Source organism: Theropithecus gelada, chromosome 3 (genome assembly GCF_003255815.1).
Source record: "Theropithecus gelada isolate Dixy chromosome 3, Tgel_1.0, whole genome shotgun sequence".
Taxonomy (NCBI): domain Eukaryota; kingdom Metazoa; phylum Chordata; class Mammalia; order Primates; family Cercopithecidae; genus Theropithecus; species Theropithecus gelada.
In genome coordinates this window covers 101,341,331-101,362,238 of record NC_037670.1, presented here as the reverse complement: position 1 = coordinate 101,362,238, position 20,908 = coordinate 101,341,331, and the positions used below count along the sequence as shown (strand labels likewise).

General features: G+C 38.3%; 1 protein-coding gene across 1 annotated transcript in view; it reads right to left on the bottom strand.

Moving 5' to 3' along the window:
* THSD7A (thrombospondin type 1 domain containing 7A) overlaps nt 1-20,908 on the bottom strand; it is a 510,460-nt gene that overhangs the window by 251,704 nt on the left and 237,848 nt on the right. The window contains exons 3-4 of the mRNA XM_025379535.1: nt 8,257-8,505; nt 5,508-5,689 (exon numbers count right to left, since the gene is read on the bottom strand). Of these exons, the coding sequence (XP_025235320.1) occupies nt 5,508-5,689; nt 8,257-8,505 (431 nt within the window). The remainder of the gene's footprint in view (nt 1-5,507; nt 5,690-8,256; nt 8,506-20,908) is intronic.

The window sequence follows — 20,908 nt, the reverse complement described above, 5'->3', positions numbered from 1 at the left end:
GATTGTACCATTTTATAAAGGGGACAATAAATATATCAAACAGCAAATATTTACTAAAAACCTACCAAGTTAAAGGTATAAAGCACAGTATTCATGTTTATTTGACTTCTGAGCTGCCTCATGATATGTTTCTCTGATTGCCTTTTTGGTTGAATACTTCCTGAAGTCTCATCAGTAAGCTATTTCTCCAATAAAAGCTCTTACGTTACCTCTGGGTAGACCACTAACTACCTTAATCTAATTCCCAGCATGAGTTTTTATTACCTTTTACCCCAGTAGCTGAACCTCTTGACATCTTACTTCCCATTTTGTAGTCTACTGTTCACAGAGTAATTTCATACGGTAAAAGCTGTTCTCTCCCACAACATATCCAGAGGACTGGCTAATGAGGAGGCTCTGATTCCTCTGGGGATTCCTATATTTTAATTATTATATACAGTAAGTCCTCACTTAACATCACCAATAGGTTCTTGGAAACCTTAACTACTCATCGCTAAAAGGGAACTCATTTCTCCATAGGCTAATTGATACAAACAAGAGAGTTAAGTTTCCATGGCATATTTCTGGTCACAAAAACATCACAACACTTCTAAATAAAGACCAAAACACTTTTAATATTAAACATTGAAATAAATCTAAGCTATACATACACTTAAGAAAGATTAAAAACAAGTAAGATCATTTATTACGTAATTATTCCAGTCCAGGGTTGTGGGTGGCCAGAGCTTACTCCATCAGTTTAGGGAGCAAGGTGGGAACTGTGGCTGGACAACACACCATCCCATCTCAGGGTGCGCTCACGCCCACACCCACACTCACTCAGACAGGGACTCCATAAACATGCCAGTTCACTTGATGTGAACATCTCTGAGGCATGTAAGCAAATCAAAAGACCCAGAGAAAGCCCATGCAGACATGGGAGGAACATGTAGACTCCATAGAGACAGTAGCCTCAGCTGGGAATCGATTTTTTTTTCTCGTCAATGTTATGACAAAATGTTCATCAACAAAATAGCATTATTTGAGGACCTGCTGTATTATTTTCCAGTGCTTTTTACATCCCACTGTATTTACAGTGCACTGTGTTTCCAACCTGTAGCCATCATAGGTTCTAGTTCTTTTTCATTTACCACATTAAAATGAGCAGAAAGTGGTATGCTTAGAAATACAATAAATTATGGAGTGTTTATACCTATATTATTCTCAAAAAGTATTCCTAGCCAAACTTTATATGCCTGTTTATATAATTATAGTATCATAGTGAAAGTTTTAGAAATTTAAAAATCTTGTTTTCCTGTAATTTACATCTATATAAGGGCATTATAGAAAGTCAAAAAACATGAAATCATTTTTCTTCATGGGACAGGTTTGATATATTTTTAGCAAAATAGAAAGTAAAAATAAACCATTCCCTTTCCTAAATGACTTAAGGATTGCATCTGAGAATCTATGGAGACTCTCTTAGGTATCAGCGACCCATGGTTCCCTGATACACACTTCGGTGGAACTATCATGTAAAATATTCTCACCTACCTTTTGTTTCAAAAGGGAGGAATAGGAAAGACACAGCACAAGACTTCAGCACACTCTGATATTTACTTTCTAAAATAACAGGGAAATAGCACCATAAGCATAGCCTTTCTTTTCTTTTCTCTTTTTCCAAAAAGCTTTTGCTAAAGTGGGTTTGTGTGTGGAAATTGTAGACAAAATACAATGATAAATAATTTAGTTTCCATTTAGCAATGGTGTGACTATTTTATTTTCTTATTTCTTTGTTGAGCATGAGGAAATGTGAGTTCTTTACTTATCTTTCCATCTATCCATTCACAGTTCAATCATCCATCCCTCTGCCTATCTTCCCATCAATTCTCTAATCCTTTCTGCTGCTATATCTCACTCTATGTCATCATACAGGCTTATTATCCAGGCTGTCTTTCCTAATAACCCTCAATCCCACAGACAATATCTAGATTTTAGTGTGGATTTTTAATGTGTTTTCTACAGAGTAATGCTCTTAAGTTTCCTATAAGTCACTGTAAGCTTAATGGTGCCTTATAGCCAATACTTTTAGTTTCTCTCATTTAAAAATGTGTTCAATCTGTACTAAATGGAAGAATTTCTTGAGTTACTGTAGGTAAAATCTACTTTCATTTTACTTTGAACTCTAAAAAGAACCAATTTACTTCCACGCATCCAACGATCAGCAACATGTTCATCAGCTCTCTAGGACTCATGCAGAAAACCTCCCCACAGGCAAGATCTCTTCCTGTCATGTTCTGATAAGGGTAGATTTCACACCAGCATAAGCTGGATATTCTTCACAGCCTACTGGAAATCTGATCAGCTGGCTGAACAAAAACTGTCAAGAGTTTTACTACTGACATTCTCAGTAGGGAACTTGTGGAGCCTTTCTTCTGCGGAAATGATATAGTAGAAATTCTGCTCACCTGAATATTGCGGGGGGATTGTTGTCAGGATTGGGAGGGTTACCTACAGCTAAGAGCAGTACAATAATAAACTATAGACATTGTCTAATGTCAGTTAGATATATTTTTTCCTATTGTTTACAGGTGCTATCTCCAATTTAGGACATGTTCTGATGATATAATTCCACTGACACAAACAGCATACCAAATTGTGAATATTATACTAAAGACCTTGTGAGTACTTTAATATGATACATTTTATTATTTTGGAAATTAAATATATTAACTCCAAGGATAAGAATTTTTCTGTCCCTTATGGTGTGGGTCACTTAGTAGTAGGGAATATACTAATGAGTAAAGTCATTAATGCTTTCTGCCTTTGTGCTAAGGTAGTCATTACCATTCCCCTGTGTAACACAACGCACCAAATTAATAAAGGAAGTTTACATAAATTTCATATCACTTGCTTTCAGTATTTTTTGTACTAAGAAATTTTATTTTTGAGTTAAAGTATTTTATTTTGTGTTAGGGTCTTTTTCACATCTTGGTTATATGTGAAAACAAGTCATCTAGAGAACACAGGGTGTGAATCTGCAAAAAGAACAGTGTAGATTGTTCCTTAAGTAAAACTGAGTTGTTCGTAGTACAGGTTGTTCATGGTTACACAGTCTTGGATTCTTGAAATGACTGTCTTCTTATTAGCTGGGGGAGTTGTTTTGAGGGATTTCTCTCTTTCGTAAGATAAGCTTTCATTCTTTCATATGAACATGACTGAACATAGAGTGTGAATAATCTTCAAGCCCACAGTCTAATTGTTCTCCATTCACACATATTTATAGACTTCGCATGTGACCCCTGGGATACCAATACACTGAATATGTTTCCTATTGGGAAATGTTAAGTGCTCCCAGAGAGAAACTAACAGAGTCTAAATTTGGTGGAATAAATGCTACATTTTTAGGGAGAATCAACTGTTTGTGCAAAGACTTTAAGAAGTTCATTAGTATTCTTGGCATATGATATGAAAGGACACATATTCCTAAATTATTCATGTTACATATTTACATGATAAATATTAATTTTAGGTGAATTAATTACTTCCATATCTATTGACCTTTGCTTTGGCATTTGCTTTAGTCTAACAACTACATCTAAATAATGATATTCTTTCAGTTTTCCTTCTTTATCTGTGACTTTTTTGGTGTCTGCAGTGGTTTAGCAGTGGTCGGGGGTGGGGGAGCTCTAAAAGAAAATGCTTTAAAAAAATACCCAGTTGCAATTCAGAATTCCGAAGGATCTTTGGAAAGTAATAACCTACAGGACATAATTGACATTCCAAAACTAAAATCCGATCTACCTCTAGCAATGAAATTATACTACCCTGGAAAGACTGCTATCATAAATCTACTTAAGAGTGTTAAAATGCAGCCATTAAAGTGGCCAAGAAAATATTAATGTACTAACATTACATGTTTTATGCTACTTCCTTATAACCTCAAGATACATTAGTAGTAAAATGTATCCCTCGGCTAGACTCCTAAATGAGTTGACATGCTGTGTAAAGTTAGTGGATACAGAACAATTAAATTTTGAAAGTTGCAGCTGCAAAACTTCAGTATTTATCTTCTATGAATTACTGGTCACTGGTGTCAGTCCTTTTTGGGAGGGGCAGAGAAGCCATCTCTTCTTTGGTTTTTAAAACATTCATTTCTCTTGGTTCTTTATCATATTTTCTGATCATTTTTGCTCATATTCCTTCCCAAAATATTCTCCTTTTTTGGTATTTCATTTAGTGATATCAAAGAGGGCCTTTATCCTTGTTCTTTTTCTACCAAGGTATTTTCTAGGAAATCCAATCCTGTCCTCTCGTCTCCTCTCCTCCCCGCCCCTCTCCACAACCCGCCAAATACAACACGCTCATCTTTATTGGTGAGACTTGTCCTTTGTTTTTGTTTTTCTTTAGCGTTGTGTTTTAATACACACTGTTCCCTTGCCTGAAGGGAACTCCCTCTTGCACTCTTGCCATGCTTCCCTGTAAGTAGTGTCTCTGTCATCACTCAGCTCAAGTGCCACTCCCTCCATAAAGGGCTCTATTTCTACTACTCCCTTACGCTCATTCTGAATCTTGGTTGTATGGCATACATATGGCATTTTAATTACTTGTTTGTCTACATGCTCTCCTGATGACTTTGAGGACTTTCATGACATGCAATCTGTATTGGTATTTCTATCCTCACTCTCTTAAACAAATTGTATATGTTGATATACGTTCAATGTGCCAGTGAAAGAAGTCCTGCTATTCCTCAGACAGGAGGATAAAGACTGCTGACAGTACTGCTTAAAAATGTTCATATTTGTATGTGAACTTAAGATCTACTCATTCAATATACACTTGATCCAATAATTATGATAATTTTAGAATCATATTAATTAATATCTAAAATAGATAGTTTTAGCTTGGGCCATATTGGATTCACTTATTCTTTTGTACACTTAATACATCTGGTCCTGAAACAGATATAATTAAAAAAAAAAGATATATCTGTCAAACAATTGAAGAGTTTTAAAAAGTGCCTTTGGGTTAAAGATTTCTTTTACTGTAGTTTCTATTCTGTACTTATTTAAACCAAAATTGACAATTTTATTCAGTATCATAATTAACTTATTTTTAACCACATTTTTTCCAAATAAGATTTTTTTTTTGACAAGCAGGTTTTACTTCTTATATAATTTTGGAATTTAGAATATATATTTGCATGATCTGTGTATATTTACAAATAAATTTTTATTCTAGTTTTAAATTATTGTTTCTAAAGTTTGATGCAGAGGTTGAGTCAAGAAGGCCTTTGTCAAAATTTTAAAGAAACTTGTCAGTAAACCAGAATTGATCAAAGATGGAGTTGTACTAAATATTTTCACAACCATAATGTGGATTACCTGTTTTCCATAGTGAATACCAACCACAATGTGAACAGAAATGCAGTTCTCATGCCCCGGATGGCTGTGTATATATCCCTTCAGAGCCATCACATGCTCAGTCAGTCTTTATAAGTGAATTCTTGAGAAGAAAGCAAAGGTTACCTTCTTTGTTCTTGTGGGTATTTAACTGTGAGAGGAGGTTTTCATTGGCCTGCACGCAGTACACCTCTCGGGTCTGGATGCCCCCGCCACAGAGGGCCGTCTGGTTGCCGCGTCTCTTGTCCTGCTGACTGAGCAAAGGGTCCACACGGCACTCAGTCCACTCTGTAGTTCTCCAGCCATACCTAAATAAAGAAAACACCACCAGCAGCAACCATAATTACTGAATGACATGTTTCTCTACTCCTGTCATACTTTCTTTTAATGAAAATTAGTCTCAAAAGCATTTTCCTAGCGAATCCATCATAGATTACATGTATGGTGCATATTTGGTTTCAATTCCTTCTTTATGCTCTGCAGTGCTCCATTTAATGAGGGGTTAAATTTAGGGTGATCCTGTTTTAATTGCAATTACTGGAAGTTACTTATAAATATTTTATGAAAACGGAGCATACTACTGAAAACATGAAATTTTATATTCAATTAAGCTGAACCCAGGCTTGCCCTTTCTTGTTGCCTATAAACAAAGGAGGATTGAATATGAAAATGGGAAACGTTCTGAGTGATGATGAACCAAAACATTTGCTTTGCCTTTTATAAAATAAATGAAAACTGTACAGTGTAGCAAAATTATAATTGTGTATTAGGGTTAAAAATTATAAGAGAATAAATCAGAGTTTTATCTTTATTGTCAAGAGTAATTTTTTTTTTTTTTTTTTTTTTTTTTTTTGTGGCACTGAGCATTCCTAATGAGTACTGATGCATGATGCAAAGAGCTGGCACTTCTCATCAGTGGAGCACAGGAAAGAAGATCTTTGATGCTCAATTAAAGCTCCAATCAAGATTATGATGTGAGAGAAATGTCAGGGGATTGTCAGTCCAACATGTGATTGAAGGAGATAGCTAGGGAAACCTTTCCCGACGCCACCGAAGATAGGAAGTGATGGCATTTCTCCATCTCAAGGAAAATGGATATTGTAAAAGCACAAAGAAAATGACTCATGTAGCACTTTGTGTCACTTTAACCAAGATGTTTCCTTAGTAATCAGATGAACAGCCAACATAGGTGCAAATGGATGTGCTAATATTCATCTGAATCAGGCAGAAGGTTAAACGGCCCTCAGATGTCTAATCTAGATTCTTCACTCTGTCAATGGTAAGGTTTTGTGACAGTAAAGATGAACTTCATGCCTGTTTTTAAATTTTATAAGTGGGTATTTGTTGCTTAACGAATTGTGGGACTGGGTCATGAAGAAATAACACCTGACATTAATTTATAAAGGAAGTGCAGCACTCAGGTCAATTCTAGAAACACAGATAATTGATGCCTGGTTTGGGGATTGAAGGGGAAGGAAGCAAAACCAAATAGACCATTTGTTAAGGGAGTTGCAATAAGCATTTTAAATAAATTGAAATTCTGATTTAGGTCCCGCCAAAAAGTCCAATGAGAGGAATAGTCTGTCAATAATGTAAATTGGTTACACATTCTGTGAAAAATGTTACCCCAAAAAAAGGGCATGGAGAAAGATCCTGAAGGATATATATTTATTTTGTTAATTGTGTTTGAATATCTGAGAAGAAAAAGAATAAAGCACCTAGCTTGCAACAAAAATAGAAGAAACTCATAGGAGAGAAAACACAGGAAATCCTGGCAACTTCCTTGAGCCTATTATGTGGAAAGGAACCAGAACAATCAGTGGGATAGGCAGAGACATTGGGGAGGAAATTCTCTGTGGAGGTTCAGTCACTTTTTACACTAGAGCACAACGGATGAGTCCAAAGTGCTGCAGAATTATATATCTGGTATAAAACATTACTTTTGTTGTTGTTATAGGAATAGTAGTAGTAGTAATTTGCCTCCCCACTGGTTCATAAAGATCTAGCTATATGCATGTTCTTTAAATGTTTGGAAGAATCCAGAGATGCTCTCAATGAAGTTCACACATCTCTATTGAAAAACTAATATAAGTTGCTTTATAAATATCCTATATACAGATTAAGCTGAAATATTGCTATTACCAAAAAAATTCACAATAATAACTTGGAAATTGTTCAACGAATATTTATTGAACACTTATTTTGTACCAGGTACTGTGATATATGCTAGTAATTAAACAAAAAGCAAACAAGCAAAAAACCCAACCCCTTTCCTAATATTAGTAAGCATAGTCTTTGTCCTCATGGAACTTAAAGTCTCATTATTTTGATGTAGTATTTTGCTCTATTGAACAGGATTTGTTATACAAAGTACTGAATTTTAATAGCTAATGATAATCTATATTTAGAAAGTTTATTTTACCTTGTGAAATGGAGGTTGACAAACTGTGGCCCAAGATCAAATCAACCTGCCACTTTTTTTATATATCTAAATAAAATTTTAATGGAACACAGCCACACTCAGTTGTTTACATATTACCTCTAGCTCCAATAGCAGTGTTGAGTCATTGCAATAGAGACATGTGTGGCCAGCAAAGCTTAATGTTTTAACTCTCTACTCCTTTACAGAAAAATGTTGGCAACTCCTGTTATAGAAAATACATAAACATAGAATGGGTGCTAAAAATTTCATGGAGATTTAGTTTGTCAGAGACACTTTTACTCTGTAAAATCATTTTTTTTTAAGGATACTGTTTGTAAAGATATATTTTTGTGTGTGTAAAAATTACCGTTGCTCAGAATACTGTTCAGTCAAAATCAAAGAGCTGAGCAAATGTCGTTTGGGCAGACACTATACCCTTCTTTATTTACTCACGTGGCACAGGGGGCAACTCCATCTCCTTGAGACAAACAGGGTTCTTTTTCCTCCAGTTCTGGACACTCCTTTTCACTGCCAATGGGAAACTGCCTGATGGTTCGTGTTCTTACACGCGTGCCTGCAGGGGACACCATGTCATGGCAGGTTTTTGAGCAGGGGCTCCACTCTGACCACTCAGAAACCTGGCACTCTTTGGTGATCACACAGGACTGGAAGGTCATTGGAAGCTTCTCTTGCTGGCAAAAGCTGTAAAAGAGCATTGATATTCTCATTACAGACTCACAGGCAGTTATGAACTTTGTCTTCTACACTCAAGAGTGAATCAACTTGGGCATTTTTATTTCTACTTGGAGGTGTGATTCCAATTTCATTCAAAATACATCAACCTTTACGATGTGGAAAAGCAGTTAGACTCAAAGCTAACATTTGCATATTCTTCTGTTTTCTAAGAGTTGTTAAACCATTCATAGGAAATAGAAAATAAAGTTAATTAAGTAAAATTAGCTAAAGCTAAGTTTACCATACTGTTCATTTCATTCATTTCAGACTTGTTTTAATTTAGAAAATGAGAAACCAAGAACTGTTAACATATGCTGATTTCCATTCTGTTTAGGGAATCAAGTAAATATGCCTGGATAACTGTGATGATTAATACTGAGTGTCAACTTGATTGGATTGAAGGATGCAAAGTATTGATCCTGGACATGTCTGTGAGGGTGTTGCCAAAGGAAAGTAACATTTGAGTCACTGGCTGGGAAAGGCAGACCCACCCTTAATCTGAGTGGGCACCATTGAATCAGCTGCTAGTGTGGCTAGAATATAAAGCAATCAGATAAACGTGAAAAGACTACACTGGCCTAACCTCTCAGCCTACACCTTTCTCCAGTGCTGGATGCTTCCTGCCCTCAAACATCAGACTCCAAATTCTTCAGTTTTGGAACGGAGATTGTCTCTCTTTGCTCCTCAGCTTGTAGATGGCCTATTGTGGGACCTTGTGATCATGTGAGATAATACTTAATAAACTACACTTTATATGTATCTATCTTGTTAGTTCTGTCTGTCTAGTGAACCCTGACTAATATAGATTTTGGTACCAGGAGTGGTTCTAGAGGGACAGAATATTAAGGATGGAGTTCTTTCATTGGTTTTGGGGTTTCTGGAGTTGGCTGCTTAATATTAAATCCCAAAATGCTAAAGACTCTACTTCTAATAGTATGGAGAACACTCATAATCCTTGGCATGAACTGTTTAGGGAGTTATGTAAAATAAATGCATTTGATGCTCCTGATTCATCACTCATGAGAGGCAAGGAGTTTAGTGACTCTATACATAATACCTTTGACCATAAATGGAGAACCAAGAAACATAATGAAGTTAGTTCGTTGCTCCTAAGTTCAGCGGAAAAGTGATGAAACAAAATGATGAACTCAGGAATTCTAACTCCTAGCTTCAGAAGCAGATACTGAGCTTCAAATCTACTAAGATTGTTTTGAGAGACTTATTTTCTGTTGAAAAAGAGCTGAAATTGTGGCAATACAGACACAAACTCTTATCATGCGAATGGGTCACCTGCAAGGAAAGGTGTATGCAAAGCCTCACCAGGTGTCTACTGTTAAAGTGAGGGCATTGATTGGAAAAGAATAGGACCCTGCAACTTGGAATGGGGACCTGTGGGAGGACTCTGATGAAACTGGGGACACAGAGTTTGTAAACTCTGATGAAATTTTTTTTTCCAGAAGAAACAACTTCTCTATCCCCAGTATTGGCAACATCCCCTCTCCAACCCATGCTGCCATCAGCCTTTCCACCTTTGTCTGAGAAGATAAACCCTGCACTGCCTGAGGCAATGGTGATGGCCTCCCCTGAGGCAGTTGCCAGGCAAGATCATGTTGATTCTCCTCAGGAGCCACTCCCAACACCCCTGTTTGCTTCTACACCTATAACTAAAGTCCTGGCAGGCCCCTAGAGGTAAGGTTGAGTATGACCCATGAGGAGGTGTGCTATACTTAAGAAGAACTGCTTGAATTCTCTAATTAATATAAACAGAAATCTGGAGAACAGGCATGGGAGTAGATATTAAGAGTGTGGGACAATGGTGGAAGGAAGATAGAGTTGGGTCAGACTGAATTTATTGATTTGGGCCCACTAATTAGGGACTCTGCATTTAATGTTGTAGCTTGGGGAGTTATAAAAGGTTCTAATGGTTTATTTGCTTGGCTAGCTAAAATATGGATACAAGATGCCCACTGTGAGTGAGCTGGAAATGCCTGATCTCCCTTGGTTTACTGTAGAGGAAGGGATCCAAAGGCTTAGGGAGATTAGGATGGTAGAGTGGATTAGTCACTTTAGACCTACTCATCCCAGCTGGGAGGTCTAGAAGATATACCCTTGACCAATGCCTTGCAAAATAGATTTGTGAGGGCAGCACCTGCATCTTTGAAAAGCCCTGTAATTGCTCTTCTCTGTATGTCAGATCTAACAGTGGAAACCACAGTCACTCAACTACAAAACTTAAATACAATGGGAATAATTGGATCCTGAGGTGGTATGGGCCAAGTGGTGGCACTTAACCATCAAAGGCAAGATGGGCATAGCTATCGTAATGGACAGCAGAGGCAAAGCAGCAATCAGAATAGTCTGACTCATGTAGACCTCTGGCATTGGTTAATTAATCATAGTGTTCCTAGAAGTGAAACTGATAGGAAGCCTACTGTATTCCTACTTAATTTATATAAGCAGAAAACTTCTAGGCCAAATGGACAAAATACATTTGAAACATAAAAACAGAATCATGGCCCCTCAATTTCCAGATTTGAGCCAGTTTACAGACTCAGAACCTCTTGAATAAAAGCGAGGCCGGGTCACCTTGGGGAAGAACACCACTATATTATGTACAATTTATGCTGTTAATCTTTCTTCCATCCTTCCCTAAGAAAACATCTGGCCTTTTATCTGGGTAACTGTGCATTGAGAAAAGGGAAATGATCAGACATTTTGGGGACTACTAGACACTGGCTCTGAGCTGACATTGATTCCAGGGGACCCAAAATGTCATTGTGGTCCACCAGTTATTGAGGTCAGGTAATTAACGGAGTTTTAGCTCATGTCTGACTTACAGTGGGTCCAGTGGTTCCTGGTCATTTCCCCAGTGCCAGAATGCATAATTGGCATAGACATATTTAGCAGTGGGCAGAATCCCCACGTTGGCTCCCTCACTGGTAGGGTGAAGGATATTATGGTGGGAAAGGCCAAATGGAAGTCATTAGAGCTGCCTCTACCTAGAAAAATAGTAAATCAAAAACAATATCGCATCGCTAGAGGGATTGAGGAGATTAGTGCCACCATCAAGGACTTGAAAGACACAAGGGTGGTGATTTCCACCACATCCCTTTTTGACTCTCCTATTTGGCCTGTGCAGAAGACAGACGGATCTTGGAGAATGACAGTGGATTATTGTGAGGTTAATCAAGTGGCAACTCCAATTGCAGCTGTTATACCAGATGTGGCTTCATTGCTTGATCAAATTAACACATCCCCTGGTACCTGGTATGCAGCCATTGACTTGACTTGGCAAATGCCTTTTTCTCCATTCCTGTCCATAAGACCCATCAGAAGCAATTTGCCTTCATCTGGCAGGGACAGCAGTATACCTTTACTGTCCTACCTCAGGGGTATATCAACTCTCCAGCTTTGTGTCATAATCTTACTCAGAGGGACCTTGATTGCTTTTCACTTCCACAGAGTATCACACTGGTCCATTACATTGATGACATTATGCTGATTAGATCCAGTGAGACCTAGATTTAGAAGTAGCAAACACACTGGACTTATTGGTGAGACATTTGCATGCTAGAAGATGGGAAATAAATCCTACTAAAATTCAGGGACCTTCTACCTCAGTAAAATTTCTACGGGTCCAGTGGTGTGGGGCCTGTCAAGATATTCCTTCTAAGGTGAAGGATAAGTTGCTGCATTTGACTCCTCCTACAACCAAGAAAGAGGCACAATGACTAGTGGGCTTATTTGGATTTTGGAGGTAACACATTCCTCAATTGGTGTGTTAGTCTGGCCCATATACTGAATGACCTGAAAGACTGACAGTTTTGAGTGGGGTCCAGAACAGAAGAAGGCTCTGCAACGGGCCCAGGCTGCTGTGCAAGCTGCTCTGCCACTTGGGCCATATGACCCCCCATATCCAATGGTGCTTGAGGTGTCAGTTGCATATAGGCATGCTGTTTGGAGTCTGTGGTAGGCCCCCATAGGTTAATCACATTAGAGGCCTCTAGGATTTTGGAGCAAGCCCCTGCCATCTTCTACAGATAATTACTCTCCTTTTGAGAGATAGCTCTTGGCCTGTTACTGGACTTTGGTGGAAATTGAACATTTGATTATAGGTCATCAAGTCGCCATGTGACCTGAACTGCCTATCATGAACTGGGTGCTTTCTGACCCATCTAGCCATAAAATGGATCATACACAGCAGCATGCCATCATCAAATGGAAGTGGTATATATGTGATCAGGCTAGAGCAGGTCCTGAAGGCACAAGTAAGCTACATGAGGAAGTGGCACAAATGCCCACGGTCTCCACTCCTGCCATCCTGCCTTCTCTCCCCCAGCCTGTACCTATGACCTCATGGGGAGTTCTCTATGATCAGTTGACAGAGGAAGAGATGACTAGGGCCTGGTTCACAGATGGTTCTGTATGATATGCAGGCACTACCTGAAAGTGGACAGCTGCAGCACTACAACCCCTTTCTAGGACATCCCTGAAGGACAGCAGTGAAGGGAAATCTTACCAGTGAGCAGAATTTTGAGCAGTGCACCTGGTGGTGCACTTTGCATGGGAGGACAAATGGCCTGATGTGTGATTATATACTGATTCATTGGCTGTAGCCAATGGTTTGGCTGGATGGTCAGGGACTTGGAAGAAGCATGATTGGAAAATTGGTGACAAAGAAATTTGGGGAATAGATATATAGATGAAACTCTCTGAGTGGTCAACAGCTGTGCAGATATTTGTATTCCATGTGAGTGCTCACCAATGAGTGACCTCAGCAGAGGAGGATTTTAGTAATCAAGTGATTAGCATGACACATTCTGTGGACACCACTCAGCTTCTTTCCCCAGCTACCCCTGTCATCACCCAATGGGTACATGAACAAAGTGGCCATAGTGGCAGGGATGGAAGTTATGCATGGGCTCAGCAACATGGACTTCCACTCACCAAGGCTGACCTGGCTATGGCCACTGCTGAGTGCCCAATTTGCCAGCAGCAGACACCAACACTGAGCCCTTGATATGGCACCATTCCTCAGGGTGATCAGCCAGCTACCTGGTGGCAGGTTGATTACATTGGACCTCTTCCATCATGGAAAGGGCAGAGGTTTGTCCTCACTGGAATAGACACTTACTCCTGATATGTGTTTGCCCATCCTGCATGCAATGCTTCTGCCAAGACTACCATCAGTAGACTCACGGAATGTCTTATTCACCATCATGGTATTCCACACAGCATTGCCTCTGACCAAGGTACTCACTTCACAGCTAAAGAAGTGTGATGGTGGGCTCATGCTCATGGAATTCACTGGCCTTACCATGTTCCCAATCATCCTGAAGCAGTTGGATTGATAAAGTGGAGGAATGGCCTTTTGAAGTCACAATTACAACGTAAACTAGGTGACAATAGTTTGCAGGGCTGGGGCAAAGTTCTCCAGAAGGCCATGTATGCTCTGAATCAGCATCCAGTATATACTGTTTCTCCCATAGCCAGAATATATGGGTCCAGGAATCAAGGGATGGATGTGGAAGTGGCTCCACTTACCATCATCCCTAGTGATCCACTGGCAAAATTTTTGCTTCCTGTTCCCACAACATTACGCTCTGTTGGCCTAGAGGTCTCAGTTCCAGAGAGAGGAATGCTGCCAACAGGAGACACATCAATGAGTCCATTAAACTGGAAGTTTAATGGAAGTTAAGGTTGCTACCTGGAACTTTGGGTTCCTTCTACCTTTAACTCAACAGGCTAAGAAGGGAGTTACAGTGTTGGCTGGTGTGATTGACCCAGACTAACAAGATGAAATCAGTTTACTACTACATAACAGAGGTAAGGAAAAGTATGCATGGAATACAGGTGATCCATTAGGGTGTCTCTTAATATTGCCATGCCCTGTGATTAAGGTCAATGTGAAGGAAAGTGGATAAGATAAGGTAAAATATGCATGGAATACAGGAGATCAGTTAAGGCAATTCTTAGTATTACCATGCCCTGTGATTAAGGTCAATGGGAAATTACAACAGCCCAATCCAGGCAGGACTATAACTGGCCCAGACTCTTCAGAAATGAAAGTTTGGGTCACTCTACCAGGAAAAAAACCACAGCCTCCTGAGATGCTTGTTGAAGGCAAAGGGAATACAGAATGGATAGTAGAAGAAGGTATCATCAATATCAGCTACGATCACATGACCAGCTGCAGAAAAGAAGACTGTAATTGTCATCAGTATTTCCTCCTTCTTTTGTTAAAAGCATGTTTGTTTGTGTGCACACTTGTACTAAGAAAATATCTTCATTTTATTTCCTTTTTGCTTTATCATGTGACATAGATTTACTGACTTCATATCAGTATTTAAGTATTATAAACTTTATGTAATAGTATTTGGTTTGGGGATTGTTGCATTTCCAGTTGTACGAAGGATAGTTGTATTATGTTAGGTATAATTATGACCTTACTACTGTCTTCATTTTAAGATTATGTATCGTCTCAGGAGATGTGTATGGGTTCAAGTTGACAAGGGGTGGATCTGTGATGGTTAATACTGAGTGTCAACTTGATTGGATTGAAGGATGCAAAGTATTGATGCTGGGTATATCTGTGAGGGTGTTGCCAAAGGAGATTAACATTTGAGTCAATGGGCTGGGAAAACTAGACCCACCTTTAATCTGGGTGGGCACCATCTAATCAGCTGCCAGCAAATCTAGAATATAAAGCCATCAGAAAAACTTGAAAAGACTAGACTGGCCTAACCTCAGCCTACATCTTTCTTTTGTGATGGATGTTTCCTACCTTCGAACATCAGACTCCAAGTTTTTCAGTTTTGGGACTCGGACTGGCTCTCCTAACTCCTCATCTTGCAGATGGCCTATTGTGGGATCTTGTGATCATGTGAGTTAATAATAAACTCATATGTATGGCCTATTAGTTCTGTCCCTCTAGAGAACCCTGACTAATATAATAACTTAATACCATATTGTTTAGAATAGAAAAAAATTTAATATGTGCCTTAACATTATTTTAAATATCACTTGAAAGTTTAGATGTGATTTTTAATTATAATATGCTTATTCAAGTACATCCACTTTTCTGTTCAAACTTTGACACATAGAATACATGTGGGTTTCCTAATTAAATATAACATAAGTATTAATAATATGCATCTATTTACCTATAAACTGTAGAGATATCCATTAAATATACCTTTAATATTTATTTTATCAGTATTTATGTTCAAATTTTATCTATCTACTTGTACTTCAATTAAAGGGATGGTGGATTCTTTTTTTTTTTTTTTTTTGAGACGGAGTCTTGCTCTGTCGCCCAGGCTGGAGTGCTGTGGCCGGATCTCAGCTCACTGCAAGCTCCGCCTCCCGGGTTCCCGCCATTCTCCTGCCTCAGCCTCCCGAGTAGCTGGGACTACAGGCGCCCGCCACCTCGCCCGGCTAGTTTTTTGTATTTTTTAGTAGAGACGGGGTTTCACCGTGTTAGCCAGGATGGTCTCGATCTCCTGACCTCGTCATCCGCCCGTCTCGGCCTCCCAAAGTGCTGGGATTACAGGCTTGAGCCACCGCGCCCGGCCAGGGATGGTGGATTCTAAATTATAATGTCTACATGTGAAGATGAAGATGATGGTATGGATGTCATCAATTGGTGGTTCATATACTTTGAAGAGTTTTTGTGGAATTGGATGGATTTGTGTTGATTCGTAGTTTAACTCTTGCCCATTCTCAATAATAATAGTGTATATTTACAAGACACAGGCAGCTCTCTCTATGAAAAGCCATCTGGTCCAATGGGAAAATGCACTGATTATTCTGTCTCATCATTCAGTTGCCTTATTTAGCTGTGGTAATCAACCATAGAGATGCTGGCCCATTTTAATGCAACAACTCACATTCAGTCTTCTTAATCCTACTGGTATATGTATGAAAATTACATTCCTAGGAGACAATTACAGCTCAAAGCATCACAGTCAATTTGTCTGACTTGAGAGGTCTGGGAAGATCTGAGAGTGGTGGTAAAAGGGCTCTGTGAGTCAGCTCTGTTTTTCCTACAACAGAGAGGACCAAACTCCCATTACTACTCAATGTTATGTATTGATGCTAACCATGAAGCAAGACTTTCTCTTTGATGAGCAAAATTTCACTCTTATACTTATGAGTTTATCAATAAAAATCATGCAAAATAATGACTGACACCTTCTGCAACTCCTCTCCTACAAAACTCTACATATTTCATTTCCTTTAGATACATTTCTTATCCTTCCTAATATTATTTTTTATATTCATATGCATATATTATCCTATTTTTAATATTTATTAAGCTCATATTGTATGTGCAGAGAAAGGATTAACAATCTCAGCTTTTTGTAGAGAATATGACCATTGGTTAACTGCCTCCAGTTAGTTACTCTGGTAACCTGATAAAAGAAGAATGCCAACTTGTTACTAGATTATATTATTTATGATAAAATATCTCCTGAGATAAATTGCACCTGCACTGGGGACACTGTGCATATCTGGTAAGCAGTCACAGCTTTGGGCTTCTCTGCATATGACAACTCTTAGAACAGAGCTTGTCTCTTGTGGCGACCTTGGAGACTATGACTGTAGGATCACTTGGAGAGATACAGGTCTTGTGGAAAATAAAGCTTTTAAGCCAGGAGAGCTCCTGGACCTACCTGATGTGGAACTCATCTTGCATCTGAACTGTGCTGCATGGATATCTAGGAGAGTTCCAACCAGATGAGCAATGTGTGATACTACAACAATGACAAATTCCAGTTCCAGTTCTGTGTCCTTCTAAGCAGACTGATGCTGGGGTGACTTATGGTAGACTTCTGAGTCTTGAGAATTTGAATGTTTGGTAGAGCCTAAATTTAAAACAACTCACATTACCTCGTTTAATGCCCTCAATAATCTTTTTATCTGGATATCACTATTAGTCCCATTTCATAGGGTAGCAGCCTTCGGGAGGTTAGAAAACTTGGTCAAGTTCACATAGAGTAAGCAGTTGACTGGAATTTGAACTTGGATTTCCTAAAAGCAAGGCCCATTTTCTTAACCTTACTTCTCACAGTTTAAACTGGCTATAAATCTCAGTTTGTTAGAGTGACTGCTTTTTTAGCCAAAGCCAAAGTTACTGATATATTGTGATCAACTAGTATCACTATCTCACAGACACAGGATTTGTACTATCTATGCACTTTGCAAATGTGCTGCTTGTCCAAAGGAGAACTTAGGAATTATGGAAAAGCCAAACCAGATATACTTGTCTAATAAATGTTAACAATTTTCAACACAGGTACTAAATATGAGAAATTAGTAGCATAAAGAAAAAGAAAAATATGATATTATATGATTATATAGTTTACATGTATAATTTACACATATGTGTGTACATATATGTGTAATGTGTGTGTGTGTGTAGTTTATCTTTTCTATAATTTTTCAATACCCCAAATATTTCAACAAATATGTATTAAGTAACTCTACTTAATACTGGGCTTCAGACGTACAAAAACAAGATTACAGCAATTAAGTTGGAATCATGTAATTTTGCTAGGGGAGGCACAGAAAGTTACATAAAGTAGTAGGTCACTATGGTGAATTTTAAATTACATATTATAATTCGTCATGTTGAGATGAAGGTAATTAATGGAAATATCAGATAAATAGCTTTTTTGTTGTTTTCCTATTTAACAGTGGGTGGGAGAAAATGGATTTTTCCTTAGCCTCAATTTAGACAGTTTTGGGTGAGTAGTGAAAATAAGAATGGAAATTGAAGGCTTAGGTTTGATTCTAGACTGTTATGTAGGTCTAGAATAAGACCTCCTGTGGGTGAGAATGCCATTGAAAGATGTGGCACAAAAAGAAGATGATATCTGTATTTTACGTAGATTCTGGTGGTGAGGTGGGAGAATGAATTATTACACTACAAGATTGAGATAAGAAGATTCTCATGATGATGATAACATTTGTATTATAATAAACATATAATAGCACTTCCTATGTACCAGACACTGTTCTAATCTTTATATGTATAAAATGTACTGAATTATTAATCTGAGATTTACTTCAGAACAATTTCATGAAGTAGGTATTATTACTATTTCAACTTTACTGATGAGGAAACTGGATACAAGCAGGTTAAGGAGTTTTCCCAAGGTCTTGCTTAAGAAGCAGTCAAGCTGAGTGAGGTATTATGATGAATACAGGCAATCCATCATTGAATGTCTACAAAGAACCAGATACTGTGTTGAGTTTTACCTAGAATATCTCAGACAATCCTCAAAACTACTTTGTAAAGCAGAGATCCACTCTATCTATCCACATATTTATTTTTAATAGTTCCTACCAGGAGCTATTCTCTAAATGCATCACTTTTAAAAAACATATTTTTAATAATTAAAGCTTTCTTTAACATCACAATTTTTTAAAGAAAATGTATCTTTTTCCCCAGATTTATTGAGACATGATTTATTTTTACAGACAAGGAAATGAAATTTAAATGTTTTCTCCAAGTCATACAGCTAGAAATTAGCAGGCCTGGGATTCAAACTATATTTTTCTGCTTATGAGGGTTTCAACAAAGGCAACTGTAGTAGAAACTAAAAGCAGTTGTAAACTACAAGAGGAGAGGAATTAGGGACTCTAAGACCTGGTGTATAGTTGAAGGAATTAAAAGAGAACAAGCAGCCATTGAATAATTCAGGTGTTTCTAACTTTGGCAATCTTGTGAATGACAATGCAGTTGTCTGAAATGCGGAACACAGAATGAGAAGCAAATTTCTGGCAGTTTATAAATGAGTTTAACATCAATTTCTTGACTTGATGTGGATATATCCAGCATATATCCAGTAGGCAGAAACGTTGAGTAGACAGACGCAGAAGTAAAGGCTGGAGTTTAGTTGAAAGCTCAAGATGGCATATATGCTTCTTAGAAATCACAAGCATATCAGAGTTCAAAGCCAAGGTCACAGGAGTAGATGAGCATTCGCACACTAGGACTCATTTTATGGCTGCATCATACACACATAGCCTTAAAGCCTCGGTGGGACCATGAGGACTGTGATGTTCATATCTTTCATTTTGAAAATGGATAGGTTGTGTATCTTCACTGGACTGGCAAAACCTGAACTGTCACCTGAAACATGTGAATCACATTTGAAAATGCTTTGCTTAGAATTGACTTATTTAACCTCTCTCTTTTATCCCTCCTCTCTCTGATATGTATATATGTATCTATCTATCTATAGATATAGACACAGATACATGAAAAAACGTTTTTTAAACTTTTCTTCCTAATAAGGAGAAAAACAAATGATCGTTGCATGTTGGGTGTCACCCTAGGTCCACTGCTTCTAATCCAGGGAAAGTCATGAAAATGAGCCCAATAATTTCTCATCATTTTGCTGAAGTTTAACATCTGCAGTCTAGGGTACTGGAGTGGAAATTGTTCCTACTGGCTTAGTCTAATCTAAAGTTTTGCTAATCAAAACCTGGGCTGTGGACCAATACCATCAGCACTAACTGGGAGCTTGTCAGACTCCCGCTCCACACTACAAATCAGAATCTGATTTTAACAACATTCCCAGAAGATCCATATGCACGGTAAAGTTTGAGAAACACTGGTCTAGAGCTAACTTCCCCAAGCACTCCAAAAATATAAGCCAGCCAACAGTTACACTTAATCTTCATCAATGTAGCCCTACTTCTAACAGACAACAGAAATTCAGTATATTACACAGATAGAATTTATTACCAGATATTAGGCAGTTTACCAAATAATTGGATAGGCTGGAGGAAGAAGCCCTAAGCCAAGTTTCCAGAGAAACTTCCAGCCCTCAGAATTGCATTGCTGTTTCTCTAAAGCTTTTTCATAAAGCTCTTTTCTGTGGCTACAGGAAGCTATGTTGCTGCTGGCACAAACTGCCCCATGAAATGGATACTCTGCCTCTCCCTATTGACCTCAGTTCAGAATCTAAGCCCAGCTCCAGAACATGTAATTGTTGGAATCTAAATCACATCCAGGCACCTGGCTGCAAGCAACTTTGGGAAATATCAATTTTAGTTTCCTGCCTTTGTAGTTCAGGAAGTCCCGCTAGTGCAGTGCTAGTCAAAATGTGATCCATGAATGAGGGCAACTGTTTGTTGGGGTGTGCAATGAGCTAAGCACAGGAATTGAGAATAAATACTGAGGCAATTTTACAGCAATTTGAAATTGCTGTGACATCTTTGTGCATGATCAGTGGACTCAACTCGATGAACAGGGTATAGGCTAGTTTTATTACTGTTGAATTCTATTTTGAGAGGTATGTGGCATGAACTACGTAATAGACATGCAGAGTAAGGCCATGTTACTGGAAGTGCATGA